We start from the raw sequence: 13,775 nt of genomic DNA, 5'->3' as shown, positions 1-13,775 counted from the left end.
AAAACTCTGCTCCCCTAGGCCAGCGGAATGAAATAGTCGTAAATGAGTTCCCAGTCCTTTTATGTGCCACGGAAGGAAACCTAGTCTGATCTTGGTCTCCGGAAGTCAGAGGCGGACCCACCAGGCTGAGGGTTGGCATAAAAGATGATCACACCAGGCCAGACAATCTAACCAAGGTTCAGATTCCCCGGAGCAGCCTTTCCCTTTTTTCCGGAGGGGGGGCAGCTGAACCGTTCAAGCCGGCCCACGGCTCACCTAGGTGGCCAGCGATCTTCAGGCTCTTCCAACGAGCGCGCGCAGCTGGCGCCGGGACCCGGGCTGCGGTTGCCAGGGTGACGACGGACGCAAGGAGCCCGCAGCTGAAGGCGGGTGAGAGGCGGGAGTTGCAACGCCTCCTTCCCCTGCGCCACCGCGGGGGCCACGCGTTGCTCGCACGCGAGGGGAGTGGCTCTACCTCGGGACAAGCGCGGCCCGAGGGCCGCTCAGGGCTCAGCCAGTGAGAGGCCGGGGGAGTGGTGGGAGGGAAGGCACAGGCCGGGGTACTTAGAGCTGAGCCAGCAGAGGGCTCCGATCTTCCTCGCAGCCCTCGCTCCGACGCTCCGGGCGTTGTGGACGCTAGGGTGGCTACCCGATTGTAACATGGTGACCCCTTGCCCTGCCAGCCCGGCCAGCCCCGCCGCGGGAACCGGGAGGCGAGACAACCATCAGAACCTCCGCGCCCCAGTGAAGAAGAGCAGACGCCCGCGCCTCCGGAGGAAGGAGCCGCTGCGGCCGCTGAACGCGTGTTCGCTCCCGGGAGACTCGGGCGTCTGTGACCTTTTCGAGTCCCCCAGCTCCAGCTCGGACGGCGCCGACAGCCCAGCAGTGTCTGCGGCGCGGGACTGCAGCTTCCTACTCAGCCCTGCCCAGCCCTTGACAGCGCTAGATCTCCAGACCTTCCGAGAATACGGCCAGAGCTGCTACGACTTCCGAAAGGCGCAGGAGAGCCTTTTCCATCCCCGGGAGTCGCTGGCGCGCCAGCCACAAGTGAGGCGCTGGCAAGAGTTAGCCCCTCGCGGGCTAGCTCGCTCTCTCCCTGGCTGCTGGCTGCCCTTCGCAGCACCCTGGTCGTTGCAGCCCATTATCTGCCACCAGTAGGAGCAAAAGGATTGGGCTACTGACCTATTTAGATGGAGAAAAGTTGTGGGTGGAGAGGAGGATATCAGAACTCTGTTATGGGGGTTGGGTTGGGGAGTTTTTTATTATAATGCAGTTTGACAGCATCTACGTTAGATCACGAACTCCTAAATTAGCTTGCACTTCTGTTTAAAAAACAAAACCAACAACAACCCCCCTGCCCCTACCCCTTATATTCCCTTTGACTTGCTGAGAGGTTTAGACCCGGTAAAGTGCCTAAGGCGCTGTGCACAGTACCAGGCGCAAGCACAAACGTTCCCGGGGGTTCCGGAACTCCTGGTTTAAGCCAGGCCGGTATCCCCACGTGTTTCCTACTTTTCGGTCATTTAGCTGTTTTCCTCTTTACCTCTCCGGACTGGCTTGGCCGGGTGCTTCAGTACGCTTCCCCTCTCGCTCCCGGCCAGGTGACTGCCGAGTCCCGCTGTAAGCTGCTCAGCTGGCTTCTGCAAGTTCACCGCCAGTTCGGCCTCTCTTTCGAGTCGCTGTGTCTGACCGTGAATACTCTGGACCGTTTTCTCCTCACGACCCCCGTAGCTGCAGACTGCTTCCAGCTGCTCGGGGTGACCTGTCTGCTCATCGCTTGCAAGCAGGTACCCCCACCAGACGAAAGGGCGGGGTGTGACTGCAGCCAGCCTCTCCTCCACTCGGGCATGGTTTAGGGTTGGGTTGCTTGACTCTTCTGGGCAGATGCTTTTGAAGATTACATGTCATAGCCATGTCAGAGCCCTAACTTCGTCCCCTTCCCCCCCAAGAACAATCCTTTCAGACTGCAAGGAGGTAGGCTGTAGCTGGCCGCCTGTCCAAAGATTTGTGGCACTTGTCTCTGGAAAAGATGCTTTTGAAATTACACACACACACACACTTTTTAAAGTTGGGCTGTAGAAAGAGAAGGTGGATTAGCTAGCAGCCCTGTGCGGTTTAGGGGTGGAATCGTGGGGAGTGGAAGGAATATAGAGTGGAAAGGAATGTAGAGTACAGTTTTCTCCCGGATTTAAGGCTGGGTGGGTTTGGGACCCGGGAACCCACCAGACGGGAACTTGAGCACACTCTGTGTTGCAGGTAGAGGTGCACCCACCTCGCATGAAACAGCTCCTGGCCCTGTGCGGCGGCGCTTTCTCCCGGCAGCAGCTGTGTAACCTGGAGTGCATCGTACTCCACAAGCTGCACTTCAGCCTGGGCGCGCCCACGATCAACTTCTTCCTGGAGCACTTCACTCACTCGCGCATGGAGGCCGGGCAGGCTGAGGTCACCGAAGCTTTGGAGGCTCAAACCCTGGCCCGGGGAGTGGCAGAGCTGAGCCTGACCGACTACGCGTTCACCACCTACACACCCTCCCTGCTAGCCATCTGCAGCCTGGCGCTGGCCGATCGAATGCTGCGGCACCGGCACCTCATGGACCTTCGCCTAGGAGAGCACCCGGAGGCGACACTGCAAGACTGCTTGGGCAAGCTGCAGAAGCTCGTGTCCATCAACAGTAGCTCCCTGACCCACATGCTGCCTCCCCAGATCTGGGAGAGGTGCAGCCTGCCCCAGAGTTGGAAATAAAAAGCACACCCTTTGAGCTCTTTTTAAATTCCCTGGCCCCTGCTCCGTGCCTTCAGGAGAATATGCAGTACTGATCCAAAGAGAAGTTGAGGTCTCCTGCCTGTAAATAGTGTACAATAACGGAATCTTTATTTATTTTGCAGTACACACGAGCAGGGTGACAATTCTGGCTTGTCTAAATGCTGCTGTTGGCGTGCCTGCCTTTGCCAGGAGAAATCAGTTGCCAATTTCGGAGGCTCTTCCTTGCTCCCACAATTTTACTTTGTAGTTAGCTCTGTGAAAACAATCTCGCAAGATCTTAAATGCCACTGTTCCAGTAAGCAGACAAGCCAAGGTTGCTTGTCCATATCTTAACCGCCTCCTTCCCCCTTCCCCCACACCAGTGGCCCAAAGAGAATGAGACAGAAGTCATAGTCTGTGCTGTCTGGAAAGGCAGTGGCTGCACTCGTTGATATGCAGTTGGGAAGCTTTGGGGACCAGGCAGCCATGCTAGCAGTGGGCAAAGCAAGAGACGATCCCTGGTACAACACAAGAAATGCTGGAAAGTTTATTGTATTGTTATAGCTGTTGCAGCCTGCAGTTACACGGTTCAGTTTATACTGCAGAATGAGCCCAGGGTAACTAAGGTATGACAGCAATAAATATTATACTACTTGCAACATATCCTGTGTGTGTGACGGTTACTCTTCACTGATGCTACTACGGGGCACCCTTGTTCCACTTTCCAGAGGCTGACACTGGGACACGGGACTTGGAGGCAACGCCATCCACCATCCACGAGTCTTCCCCTCAGCCACATTGCGAAGTTTCCCATTATGTTTTTGGAAAGTCTCCTAATGCAATGCCCTCCTTCCTCGAAAAGCGCCTCATTCTCCACTGAGCGCCCCTGAACTCCATTCAGCTTTGTCTTTGCTTCTAAGCCTTGCTCAGGACTCACTTTATAGATGGGAAACCTGGTTGAGGATCAAGCAGCATCCTGGCTGCTGTGGTGCTGCAGTTGTCACAGGGTCTTTAGGTTCATCGTCATTAGTCAGCTGTAGGCTCTGCCCCTCAGCTCCATCTGCAGCAAGTTCTTCAACTTCACTACAGTGGACCTCTGTGCGTGGGGGAGGGGCTACGTTTAAAAGAGATTTGTTTCTGTGGTGGGGGTTACAGGAGCAGCTGTGGAGATCTTAGGCCCACTTATCTCTAAAGATGGGACAATGGCATGCTTAGGATTGCAGTGTGGCTACACCAAAGTCACATGCCCCCATCCCAAGCACAGATCCTAACAGAACCCTCCAGAAGCAATAACCTAGCCTTCACGGTGAGGGGAGGAGAGAGGTTATGAAGGAAAACCAAACCAAACCTAATTAGAGTGGACACGAGGTTCAGTGGTTTTTTTTCCCCCCTCAAAGAATTTTGTATACGGATGCTTGAAATTTTCCATTTTAGGTAAGAAATCCCAGTTTGTGCCAGTTCTGCATTTAGTATGTCAGGGTGCATGGGGAATAAGTCAACTCAGATGTTTAGAGCTTTTGGGTCCTTCCAGAGACTGGACCTCTCTCCTCTCTGGATATAGATGCTAAGCTGCCTAGAGCTCTCTCCTTGGGACTGGGACACTTTTCTATGATGGTGAAGGGTGTGTGTGTGAGGGTGAGGACCCCTATCTGGGGTCCTCTGTGACAAGGGGACCCTTGAGGTCTGGCTCTTGGAAAAAGAAGCAGTTTTGGGGTTTATCTTCACTAGTGTCTTAACAGTCCAACCTTCTCTGACACGTCCATGCCTGTCTCCTAAATTTTCCAGAACTAGGGAACAGACCCAGGCGCAGGCTGTGGGAAGCTGGAGGTTTAGCTGGAAAGGCTGCTTTAAAATAGGAGAAGGAGAAAGAAGAGGAAGAAGAAGAAAGAACAGTAGGAGGAAGATGGAGGGGAAGAAGGAGGAAGAAGAAGAAAACCAATTTGTCTAAGCACCAGCTACTGTACGCACATTACATACATACTCACCTTCACAACCCTGCTGAGGTGGGTGCTTTTCTTAAAGGCACAGTGGTCTGCTGGGGTCTAATCTCCATCCTTGTGCATTCTCACATGGAAGCCATGTGAGAATCCTTCTCATCCTTCTCACCCCCCCCCCCCACACACTTAACACAACCTCACAGGCACACATGTAACACAACCTCACAGGCTTAGATCTGCACTTCAATTCAGTTCTTGTAAATAGATGTCTCTAAGTCTATTCACCCATTACCCACCACTGCTGGGAATATATTGATTCTTAACTCAGCTAGTAGGTGCAAATAAAAAGGTCTTTCACTCATATTACTAGATATACGGCACGAGCAAGGTGCCCAGTAGAAAGGCACACAAATTCCTCTTTCAGATGCTTGTTCACATTGACCTGATCTGGGTGGTCCCCCAAAAGGTCCCCTCACCCAAAGATGCTCTAATCTGAAAGATGTCTCTTTCTAGTAGACTCAAATTCTGGATGATGCTTCTTCCAGGGAGAGGACTGACTGATTTGAAGACACCTGTGTGACTGCGCATGGGGTGATGGAGTTGGGGTGTGTAGGAGAGAGAGGCCAGCTATAAACAAGACAGCCAAATAGTCGGTGAAGCCACCAGAATTTACAAATGTCTGCAGCAGGGATTTTCAGAAACCAGAGTAAATGTCCTCCCCCCCTTTCTTTTTCTTTGTTTTTTTTTTCTCCCTGAGACATTCTTTGAGCGCAAGTCGGCCCATGAGCCAGTATGTAGCTCAAGCTAGTTTCGAACTGGCTTCAGTACTCTGCTTCAGTACTGTCACTTTTCTTGATCCTTAAAAAAAAAAAAAAAAAAAAAAGATGTGCTCAGGCACGGCCATTTCCGGGAAAGCTACAAGAGCAGAGCTTTGTCAGTCGGCAAGAATGAGGGATCGAATGAAATCCATACGTCAAAATCCAAAATACTGCTCAGATTTAAGGGCGCTTTTTATAATCTGGAGGCTGACCTGGGAGAGCCCTTTATTTCCCTACTAGAACCTGTTGGGCAAATTCCGGGAGTCTGGCCACTGTTACTCCACATTTACTGTATGTCTTTTCTGAAAAGTGGGAAGAAAAATCAGAAAATTGTTAACTTTTCTCATCCCTGAGGTTGGTAAACTGGAAGGCTAGGGACCGGTGGCATCTGCCCTCTCTCTCCCATCCCCGCCCCCCTTTCGCCTGGCGCGGCCAAGATGCCGCGGCGCCAAAGGGCGCTGGCGGGCCCGGGCCCCGCGCTCACAGCTCCCGGGGGGGAAGCCGGCTTGCCAGGTTGGTTAACGCCTCCGCCCGCGCGCAGATTGTCCCGGGCTGAAGGCGCCACCTCTGGCGCTCAGGCGCGAGCCTCCCCTCCCGCACAGCCCTTGGCGTCCAGGCCCTCCCTCCCGGCTCCTTCCCCGCGCCAGCCCCAGGCATCAACAGGTGCAGCGGCCCCGGGTGTGGGTCTTCATCCCAGGATGCAAGCGTGCGAGGGCAGCGCAGCCGGACGCCGGGCCTTCGACAGCATCTGCCCCAACAGGATGCTCGACCTGTCGCGGCGGACCCTCGGCAAGCCCGGGAAGCCGGAGAGGAAGGTGGGGGATGCTCGTTGTGGTCCTGGCTCTGGGAGAGTCTGCCAGTCCCGCGCCTCCGCTGACCTGCATTCCCCGTTTCTGTGCCCGGCTAGTTCGTTCCTACGTGGAAGTCCTTCTCAGGATGCGGTGGCGGCAGCCCAGTGTCGGTGTACGAGGACCCTCAGGACACAGAGCTCGCCCCGCTGCCAGGTGAGCCCCGAGGCACCTGCACACCTGATTATCCATGCCGGGTGGGTGCGGCGCACCGGGTTCGCAGCCCCTCTCCCACTGGTTCCGAGGTCTCCATTGAGGGTCCTGGCGGCGACCTGGCAGAGGCTTAGGGTTCGCTGGGTGCCTGTCTCCCGATCTCCCCGCGCAGCTCTCACCACCATAGACCTGCAGGACCTCGCAGACTGCACCTCGCTACTCGGAACCGAAGCGCCTCCTAGTGGTGATTCTTCCGCATCGCAGGTACTCTTTCCCTTGCGTGGATCCTAGCCAACTACCGACTCAAGCAGAAAACTGATGGGTTTATTTCCTCAAAGGTCTTGGACTGGGAGCACAGGTGCATTGAGCAGAGTGCAGGGAGTCAAGCCTCCCAGATCCCAATTTCTTCCTCCCTTTTAGTATGTTATTAAGATCTCGTTTCCAGAGCTGGTCTGGCTAACTTTTAACAAGGCAATTCGAAGTTGGCCGGCTAAGGAACTGTGTGAGTGGGCATAAACTCACAGAATAACTGTTTTGTTTGTCCCCCCCCCCCCCTCCCGCTTCCAGCTCCTCGGGAACCATTTGTATTTCGTGGGTACTAAAGACGTATGGAAGACACTAGGGGAAAAGGACAAAGGACTCTGTAAACAAGCTAATGGAAAACGGTCCATCTTCAGAGGGCATTGGGCATCTGTTCGCTTAAAAAAAAATCTTACTCTGCTCTTTACAAAATTCTAGTCTCTTGCCGTCTTGGAGAAGAGAGACTCGCCCCTCCCTTTCCCTCTAAATATGTCATCTTAACTCATCCAGTTTCCACATCTTTCCAATCACTGACACATCCTAGCCAGAGGCACCTCTCGGCCCTGGTGCCTTAGAAGCCAGGGACTTGATGCTTCTTTGTGGGACATGAAGTGTCCAGAAGGCCAGGTAGTCTTATCCAGGTAAAGGATAAGTCACAGGAAGAGGTACTTCCCATTTCTTAACAACAAGTGCTGGGACCATAAAATCCATTGGGACAGACCCCGTACAGAAGGACTCTGCAGAATTCGTGAGCACCGCGAGGTGTTCTTTGAGTAACATTTCTAAGGACTCTTCTCCGGGGCTTTTACAACCTTGGGGAGAGCTCAGGGTGATTCCGAACAGGTGTTGTCCAGGAGTAGACTCTTAAGGCAAGTGGTGGGAGCGACTACCCAGAGTCCTCAGTGTCCAGCAGGTGCTGAGGTCATCTGGCCTTGGTCTTCCAGGAGGGAGTACGCTACTATGAGAATAGGGCCAGATGGGGTTAGAATCAGGGTAAGTTTTGCTTCCCCCAAACATATGACTAGCAAAGGAGAGCGTTCAGGAGAACAAAATGATTAACACAAAGATAAGAATCAATAATGGGGTCTGGAGAGATGGCTCAGCAGTTAAGAGCACGGACTGCTCTTCTGAAGGTCCTGCGTTCAAATCCCAGCGACCACATGGTGGCTCAGAACCAACTGTAACAAGATGAAATCTGACGGCCTCTTCTGGAGTGTCTGAAGACAGCTACAGCGTACTCACATATAATAAATTAAATCTTTAAAAATAAAAGAATCAATAGTGGATTCAGTAAACGTTTATGGTAGGTGTCTGGGATAGATCCCCTCTCACCGTGGTCCTAGAGATTCATGTTTCCCTTTCTGACACTGGCCTCCAAGGAAGCCAGGGATCCCTAAAAAGACAGTGAGGGAGGCAGGAGAGGGGAGTGGACCAAACGCTGGCTTGCCAGGCTGGCCACTGGGTGTTGGCAGTTTATCTTCTCCAAGCTTCTGATTCCCTCTCAGTAGTAGAGGAAGCATTCTGTGGGCCCTGCCTCCTATCCACACTGGTGGGAATATTAATTGAGAGGTTATGTTAAAGAGAAAATGTTGTTGACTTGAAATGTCCATCTCTTAAGGGAATTTGGAAAGTGCCATTTATTTATTTATTTATTTATTTATTTATTTATTTATTTATTTTTTCCCGAGACAGGGTTTCTCTGTGTAGCCCTGGCTGTCCTGGAACTCGCTCTGTAGTCCAGGCTGGCCTTGAACTCAGAAATCCACCTGCCTCTGCCTCCCAAGTGCTGGGATTAAAGGCGTGCACCACCACCACCACCACCCGGCTTTATTTTATTTATTTATTTATTTATTTATTTATTACCATTTTATTCTCTCAGGAACCTGGGAACCCTGGCCAGGCAATATGGAGGTGTGTCCCACCATAGGTAAAAAGTCACCTCCAACTTTTAAAGACCTTGAAAACAAAACACACAAACAAACTAGACACCGTAGCTGCTGAAGCCCTGTGAGCAGATGTCCTTTTTAGACTATCTCTGGCCCCTTTACTCACAGCCCACCCTTCCCTTCCCTTTAAGGGTGGGGTTTTAAACCCCTAGCCTCTGGAACCTTTGTGCCTGATCTGGTATTGATGCCATCTCCCTCTGCCATTAGAGAGGTGAGGGATAGGAAGGGGAATGGTTTAAGATGGAGTAGCAGTTCTGTAGGTGCACAGAATATCAGAAGGAGTCTGTGATGACTTGCTTATGGGGAAGCTCAGATCAGCTCTCCAAAACCCAACTGCGTTGGCACAGCCAGAGGATAGACTGCTGCACCCAGGGCATTGAGACTTGCAGAAGCAGAACTCACAGGCTGCAGCCTAACCCACTTGGCAACCCAAGGCACACCTACTGTTGTATGGGTCAGACGAAACTTGAGTTTTCTGGTTGTGAGGCAGAGTGTGTGCAGACTAGCATTATGACCTCTCAGGATGTCTGTCTGTCCAGAATTGTTCTCTGAAGCCTAGATTCAGTGTTGACTGGCTCACACCCCTGGTTTGTTTTAGAACCCTTCCTTGCAAACTGAGGAAGACTTCAACCTGCAGAATTTCAGAGATGCGGTGGATGAACTCATTGCAGGCAAGTGCAGTCCCCTTTGCAGTTACATGGCAGACAGGACGACACCAGAGAGTCAGACCCATAACTGAGGAGATCTTCTCCCTTCCGTGGGGAAGTAACATCACTTGGTCTTTGGTGCTTCTGTGGATTTCAGTGTGGGGTCTAGGACTAAGGCCCCTGTACTGTGAGGATGGGACGTTAAGTCAAATGAAAGGGTTTACAAAGGAGCAACACTTGAATGCTTCCTATGCCCCAGCAGGTTTGCCTGCTTTCCTTCAGGTTGGCTCAGCAGGTGGATAGAGCTCTCAGAGCCTAGCAACAAGACAGCAAGAAAGACCGAGGATCATGGATTTTTGCCTTATAAAGAAAACTCATGGGCTGGAGAGATGGCCCAGCAGTTAAAAGCCTCGACTGCTCTTCCAGAGGTCCTGAGTACAATTCCCAGCAACCACATGGTGGCTCACAACCATCTGTAAAGGGATCTGGTGCCCTCTTCTGGTGTGTCTGAAGACAGCCACAGTGTACTCATAAAAAAAAAAAAATCTTAAGAAGAAAACCTTACAAACCAGACTGTCTGGGTGGCATTTGCCCCTGCGGCACTATGCCAGCTGGGCACGATCTGGGGGCAGCCAATCCAGCTCTTGCTTTCTCCTAGATTCCTCCTCTCTGATGTCGCCTCCCCTGACCGACGGTGACTTTCCCTTTTCTCCTTGTGATGTTTCGCCTTTCCGGTCCTGCCTCTCCCCATCGCTGGACCCACCTGCCTTGGGGTCTCCACCGCTGCCCCCGCCGCCGCCGCCTTGCACTACAGACCTGCCGCCACCACCAACGGAGCAGTACTGGAGGGAGGTGGCTGACCAGAACCAGAGGGCGCTGGGAACTGCTCTCATAGAGAATAACCAAGTAGGGACACCAGTGGCTGGGGATTTGGGGACAGAGATAGGGTCTGGTATAGAGCAGAAGTTGGGAGTTGTAATGGCTGGGATGTGTGCTTCTGTGGACCCAGTGGTTCTCATAGCTGGTACTGCTATGTGGCCCAACCTGGTTCAGAACTTGTTAAACTGAGATGATAGAGTCCCGATTCTTCTTTGTCTCTGTTTTATTTTCTTTTCTCTTCAAGATAAGGTCTCATGTAGCCCAGGCTGGCCTCTAACTCCCTATGTAGCAGAGGGTGACTTTGAACTCCTGAGACCCCGCATTGCCATTTGTGGTTTATGTGGTACTGGAGAGCTAAACCAGGGCTTTGTGCCTAAGTACTCTATCACCTGAGCTGCAATCCTGTCTATTTCCTGCACTTAACTGTGTAGCACACACAGGCTTGCCTAGGACTTTGATCCTCCTGCCTCAGTTTCCCCTAGTGCTGAGATTACAGGTGTACACCACTGCTCTCAAATCCCACCAATTGGTAATACTACTAACAATATTTATGGACAGGCATTTATGTGTCTGATTATGTGTTTATCAATTTACTTTTTTCTTTCAGTTGATATAACACAAGCTAGCCCCATTTTATAGATGAATAAACGCAGACATAGGATGGTTGACTTTCAGAGGGCCTGTTGACCAAATCAGTACTCTTGACTACTACCTAACAACACATTTAAGTATAATTGAAATACAGTTTATTGAAGTACTTCCTTAAAAAAAAAGTCAAGCCTGGTGGTGGTGGCGGGGCAGCGGCGGCAGCGGTGGCGGCGGCGGCGGCGGCGGCGGCACACACCTTTAATTCCAGCACTTGGGAGGCAGAGGCAGGCAGATTTCTGAGTTCGAAGTCAGCCTGGTCTACAAAGTGAGTTCCAGGACAGCCAGGGCCACACAGAGAAACCCTGTCTCGGAAAAACAAAAACAAAAACAAACAAACAACAAAAAAAAGTTCAAATAATTGGCTACTGTCAGGCTAATAAAAACTCGTGGGTCCTCTGTCCTGATGAGACCTGATGAGTCAGGGTCTGAGTTAATTCCTGAAGAGTAAACTCAGCACCGGTGGCTTCTGTCTGATGTTGGATCTCCTACTGCAGCTGCACGTGACGCTGACACAGAAGCAGGAGGAGATAGCCTCGCTCAGGGAGAGGAACGTGCAGCTCAAAGAACTCGCCAGCCGGACCCGGCACCTGGCCTCAGTGCTGGACGTAAGTGGACCGGCGCGCGGGACACGGTCGGAATTGTGACAGTGAGCCTGTGTTGGGGTCCCTGGGTGTCCCTTGTGTAGGGCGCACCTGACTCTTTTTTTTCCAGCGCGGCTCCAGGGGAGTCCCCCAGGCTCCAGGGCTCTTCCTCATCTTTCACAGAAGCTGATGATCACGCAGTCCCCGGCCGAGCCCTTCCAGGTCAAGGCAACGACGAAAAGGAGCCTGGAGGAGCTGTTCTGTGCCGCGGGGCAAGCAGGGCAGGGTTGTGCGGAAGTGGACGCCATCCTCAGGGACATCTCCCAGCGCTGCGAGGAAGCCCTGCAGAACCGCGACCCCAAGCGGCCCCGCCTGCAGCCGGAGCCAGACAGCAAGGACTGCGGCTCCAGGAACCTCCATGGCGTCTTCCGAGGGCTGCGCACCGACTGCAGCGCCAGCTCGGTGAATCTGAGTCACAGTGAGCTGGAGGAGGCGGGCGGCTCCTTCAGCACGCCCATCCGCAGCCACTGCACCATCCGCACTCTGGCCTTTCCCCAGGGCAAAGCCTTCACCATTCGGACAGTCAATGGTGGTTACAAATTCCGCTGGGTCCCCAGCTGATCAGGGATGTGGTTTCCCCTAAAACACTGCCCTGTGCCCAGAGGGAAGCGGATGGGAATAGCTAGAAATGTTTCCCACCTCTGGTTTCCAGAATTTTCTGCAAGCAAATCCCACTCTGAAACTTTTCCCCCCAGAAATCGACGTGTCTTGATACCTGTGCAATGAAAAATTCTGCTCCTAAACACTGTAGACTGCTCACCTTTTCATGGTGAAATCGTGTGTATACACACGCACACCTGCAGCTAAGCACACAGTCAAACTTGGAAGTATTTATTTCCTAGAGCTTTGATTTGTTTGAGACCTGTACAGGAGGCACATGGCCCAGGCTGGCCTCACACTTGTTATCATGATTGCTTCTGGTTCCTTCTGGTTCCATCTCCCAAGTGGGATTACAGGTGCTCACATATTTGGCTGTTTTAGCCTTAAAAAAAAACCTCATAAAGTAGTTTAGATTTGTAAGAAGAGAAAACAGACTGAAGGAATGATGTGTTTTTTTTCCACTAGAGAGGAATCATCCAATCACAGTCATTTAAGGGTTCTGGGTTCAGAACTCTGGTATCTGGGCGTTTCTGCACATCGCCCAATCCCCTGCTGTCTCAGAGTACACCTACCTAACTGTGCTAACTACCGGACAATGTTATTTCAGTTGGAAAAACACCACCAGCACCAAAACCCCTGAAACAGTGTACAGAGCCATATTGGGGCAGTCTTGCACTTGGTCAGAGTTTGACTTTGGTCAAGGTTAACTTCTCCCAGTTAGCCAGGATCCTGCTCCACCTAGGGTGGAGTGCACGTAGTAAAGGTTAAGTTCATTGTTCTTCCTGGTATAGGGATTCCTGAATTAAACAGGTGACCCACCCAGCTGCCGGAGCAGTCAAGACGAAGACCTCCAAGAGAAGCTAGACAACTTCCACCGGAACTCAGCCTGGAGTCTGGGGGGAAGGGTTTGCCCGAACTGTTAAAAGGTCCGGCGCCATTAAAGTTTAGGGCTTTGATCAGTGAACATTGACTTGGCCGTACGTTCTTTTCGCTTCTCTTCCCTATGACCCCAAAATTCTCTCAACAGGTAACCCAGTTTACATGTAGCTGCTGGCGGCTACATAGTGGCGCCTGAACGTGGGAAGACCTGGCACGAGAGAATTTCTTGAGGTAGCCCTATCCAGCGAAGCTTCGCAGAAAAAGGTGAAAATTAATGGTGTCCGCACGGTAAGCAACATAGAGGGCAAAACTAGCGCTAGTGAATTCGTGTCTATGGTTGTGAGTGCAAGGAATGGATACAGTTTTTCAAGCATACTGCGTGGACCCAGCGCAGGACTGCTTGGGTTGATAAGATAGGGAAATATGGGGAAGGAATTTGGTAGGCATTTGCCCAAAGCTCGTAAGAGCTGATTTCGGCGAAAAGAAAGGGGTTTTTAAAAATAGGCATATGTCCACAGCTTCTAAGAGCTGTTTAAAGAGGAAAATGGATGCAATTGCTTAACAAGCACGCTTAACTTTCTGTGTATCTTTCCGTGTTTGTCCCGGTGCACCGACTGTCTATGTGTATGTTTATGTCCTCTCTGTGTTTTTGTGTGAATGACTGTTTCATGTTAAAAAGGAAAATTGGTAAAGATTTCATCTGCTGGCAACCTCTTGAGCTAGCCACAGTTTGTGTGGGGATTGATTCAAAGCCACGC

The 13,775-nt window shown here is 51.9% G+C and overlaps 2 protein-coding genes across 2 annotated transcripts; both read left to right on the top strand.

The window, feature by feature from the left end:
- Window positions 1-639: 639 nt before the first annotated feature.
- Ccno (cyclin O) lies at window positions 640-2,721 on the top strand. Its single transcript, XM_052159391.1, has 3 exons — window positions 640-1,026; window positions 1,581-1,766; window positions 2,236-2,721. Exons 1-3 carry the CDS (start codon window positions 640-642, stop codon window positions 2,719-2,721), a joined length of 1,059 nt encoding a protein of 352 aa, XP_052015351.1.
- Window positions 2,722-6,174: 3,453 nt separating this feature from the next.
- Window positions 6,175-12,099, top strand: Mcidas (multiciliate differentiation and DNA synthesis associated cell cycle protein). The gene is made up of 7 exons (XM_052159279.1): window positions 6,175-6,291; window positions 6,384-6,480; window positions 6,650-6,741; window positions 9,322-9,394; window positions 10,029-10,276; window positions 11,392-11,502; window positions 11,662-12,099. The coding sequence occupies exons 1-7, from the start codon at window positions 6,175-6,177 to the stop codon at window positions 12,097-12,099; spliced, it is 1,176 nt and encodes a 391-aa protein (XP_052015239.1).
- The last annotated feature ends 1,676 nt before the right edge of the window (window positions 12,100-13,775 follow it).

The sequence above is a fragment of the Apodemus sylvaticus genome, chromosome 16 (assembly GCF_947179515.1).
Source record: "Apodemus sylvaticus chromosome 16, mApoSyl1.1, whole genome shotgun sequence".
In the NCBI taxonomy this organism is placed as follows: Eukaryota; Metazoa; Chordata; class Mammalia; order Rodentia; family Muridae; genus Apodemus; species Apodemus sylvaticus.
This window is presented reverse-complemented; position numbering and strand designations above follow the sequence as displayed.

Coding starts and splice junctions, on each gene's coding strand:
- Mcidas (XM_052159279.1), top strand. CDS start 6,175: ATGCAAGCGTGCGAGGGCAGCGCAGCCGGACGCCGGGCCTTCGACAGC. Junction 6,292..6,383: donor CCGGGAAGCCGGAGAGGAAG/GTGGGGGATGCT, acceptor GTGCCCGGCTAG/TTCGTTCCTACGTGGAAGTC. Junction 10,277..11,391: donor CTCTCATAGAGAATAACCAA/GTAGGGACACCA, acceptor CTCCTACTGCAG/CTGCACGTGACGCTGACACA.
- Ccno (XM_052159391.1), top strand. CDS start 640: ATGGTGACCCCTTGCCCTGCCAGCCCGGCCAGCCCCGCCGCGGGAACC. Junction 1,027..1,580: donor CGCTGGCGCGCCAGCCACAA/GTGAGGCGCTGG, acceptor GCTCCCGGCCAG/GTGACTGCCGAGTCCCGCTG. Junction 1,767..2,235: donor TGCTCATCGCTTGCAAGCAG/GTACCCCCACCA, acceptor TCTGTGTTGCAG/GTAGAGGTGCACCCACCTCG.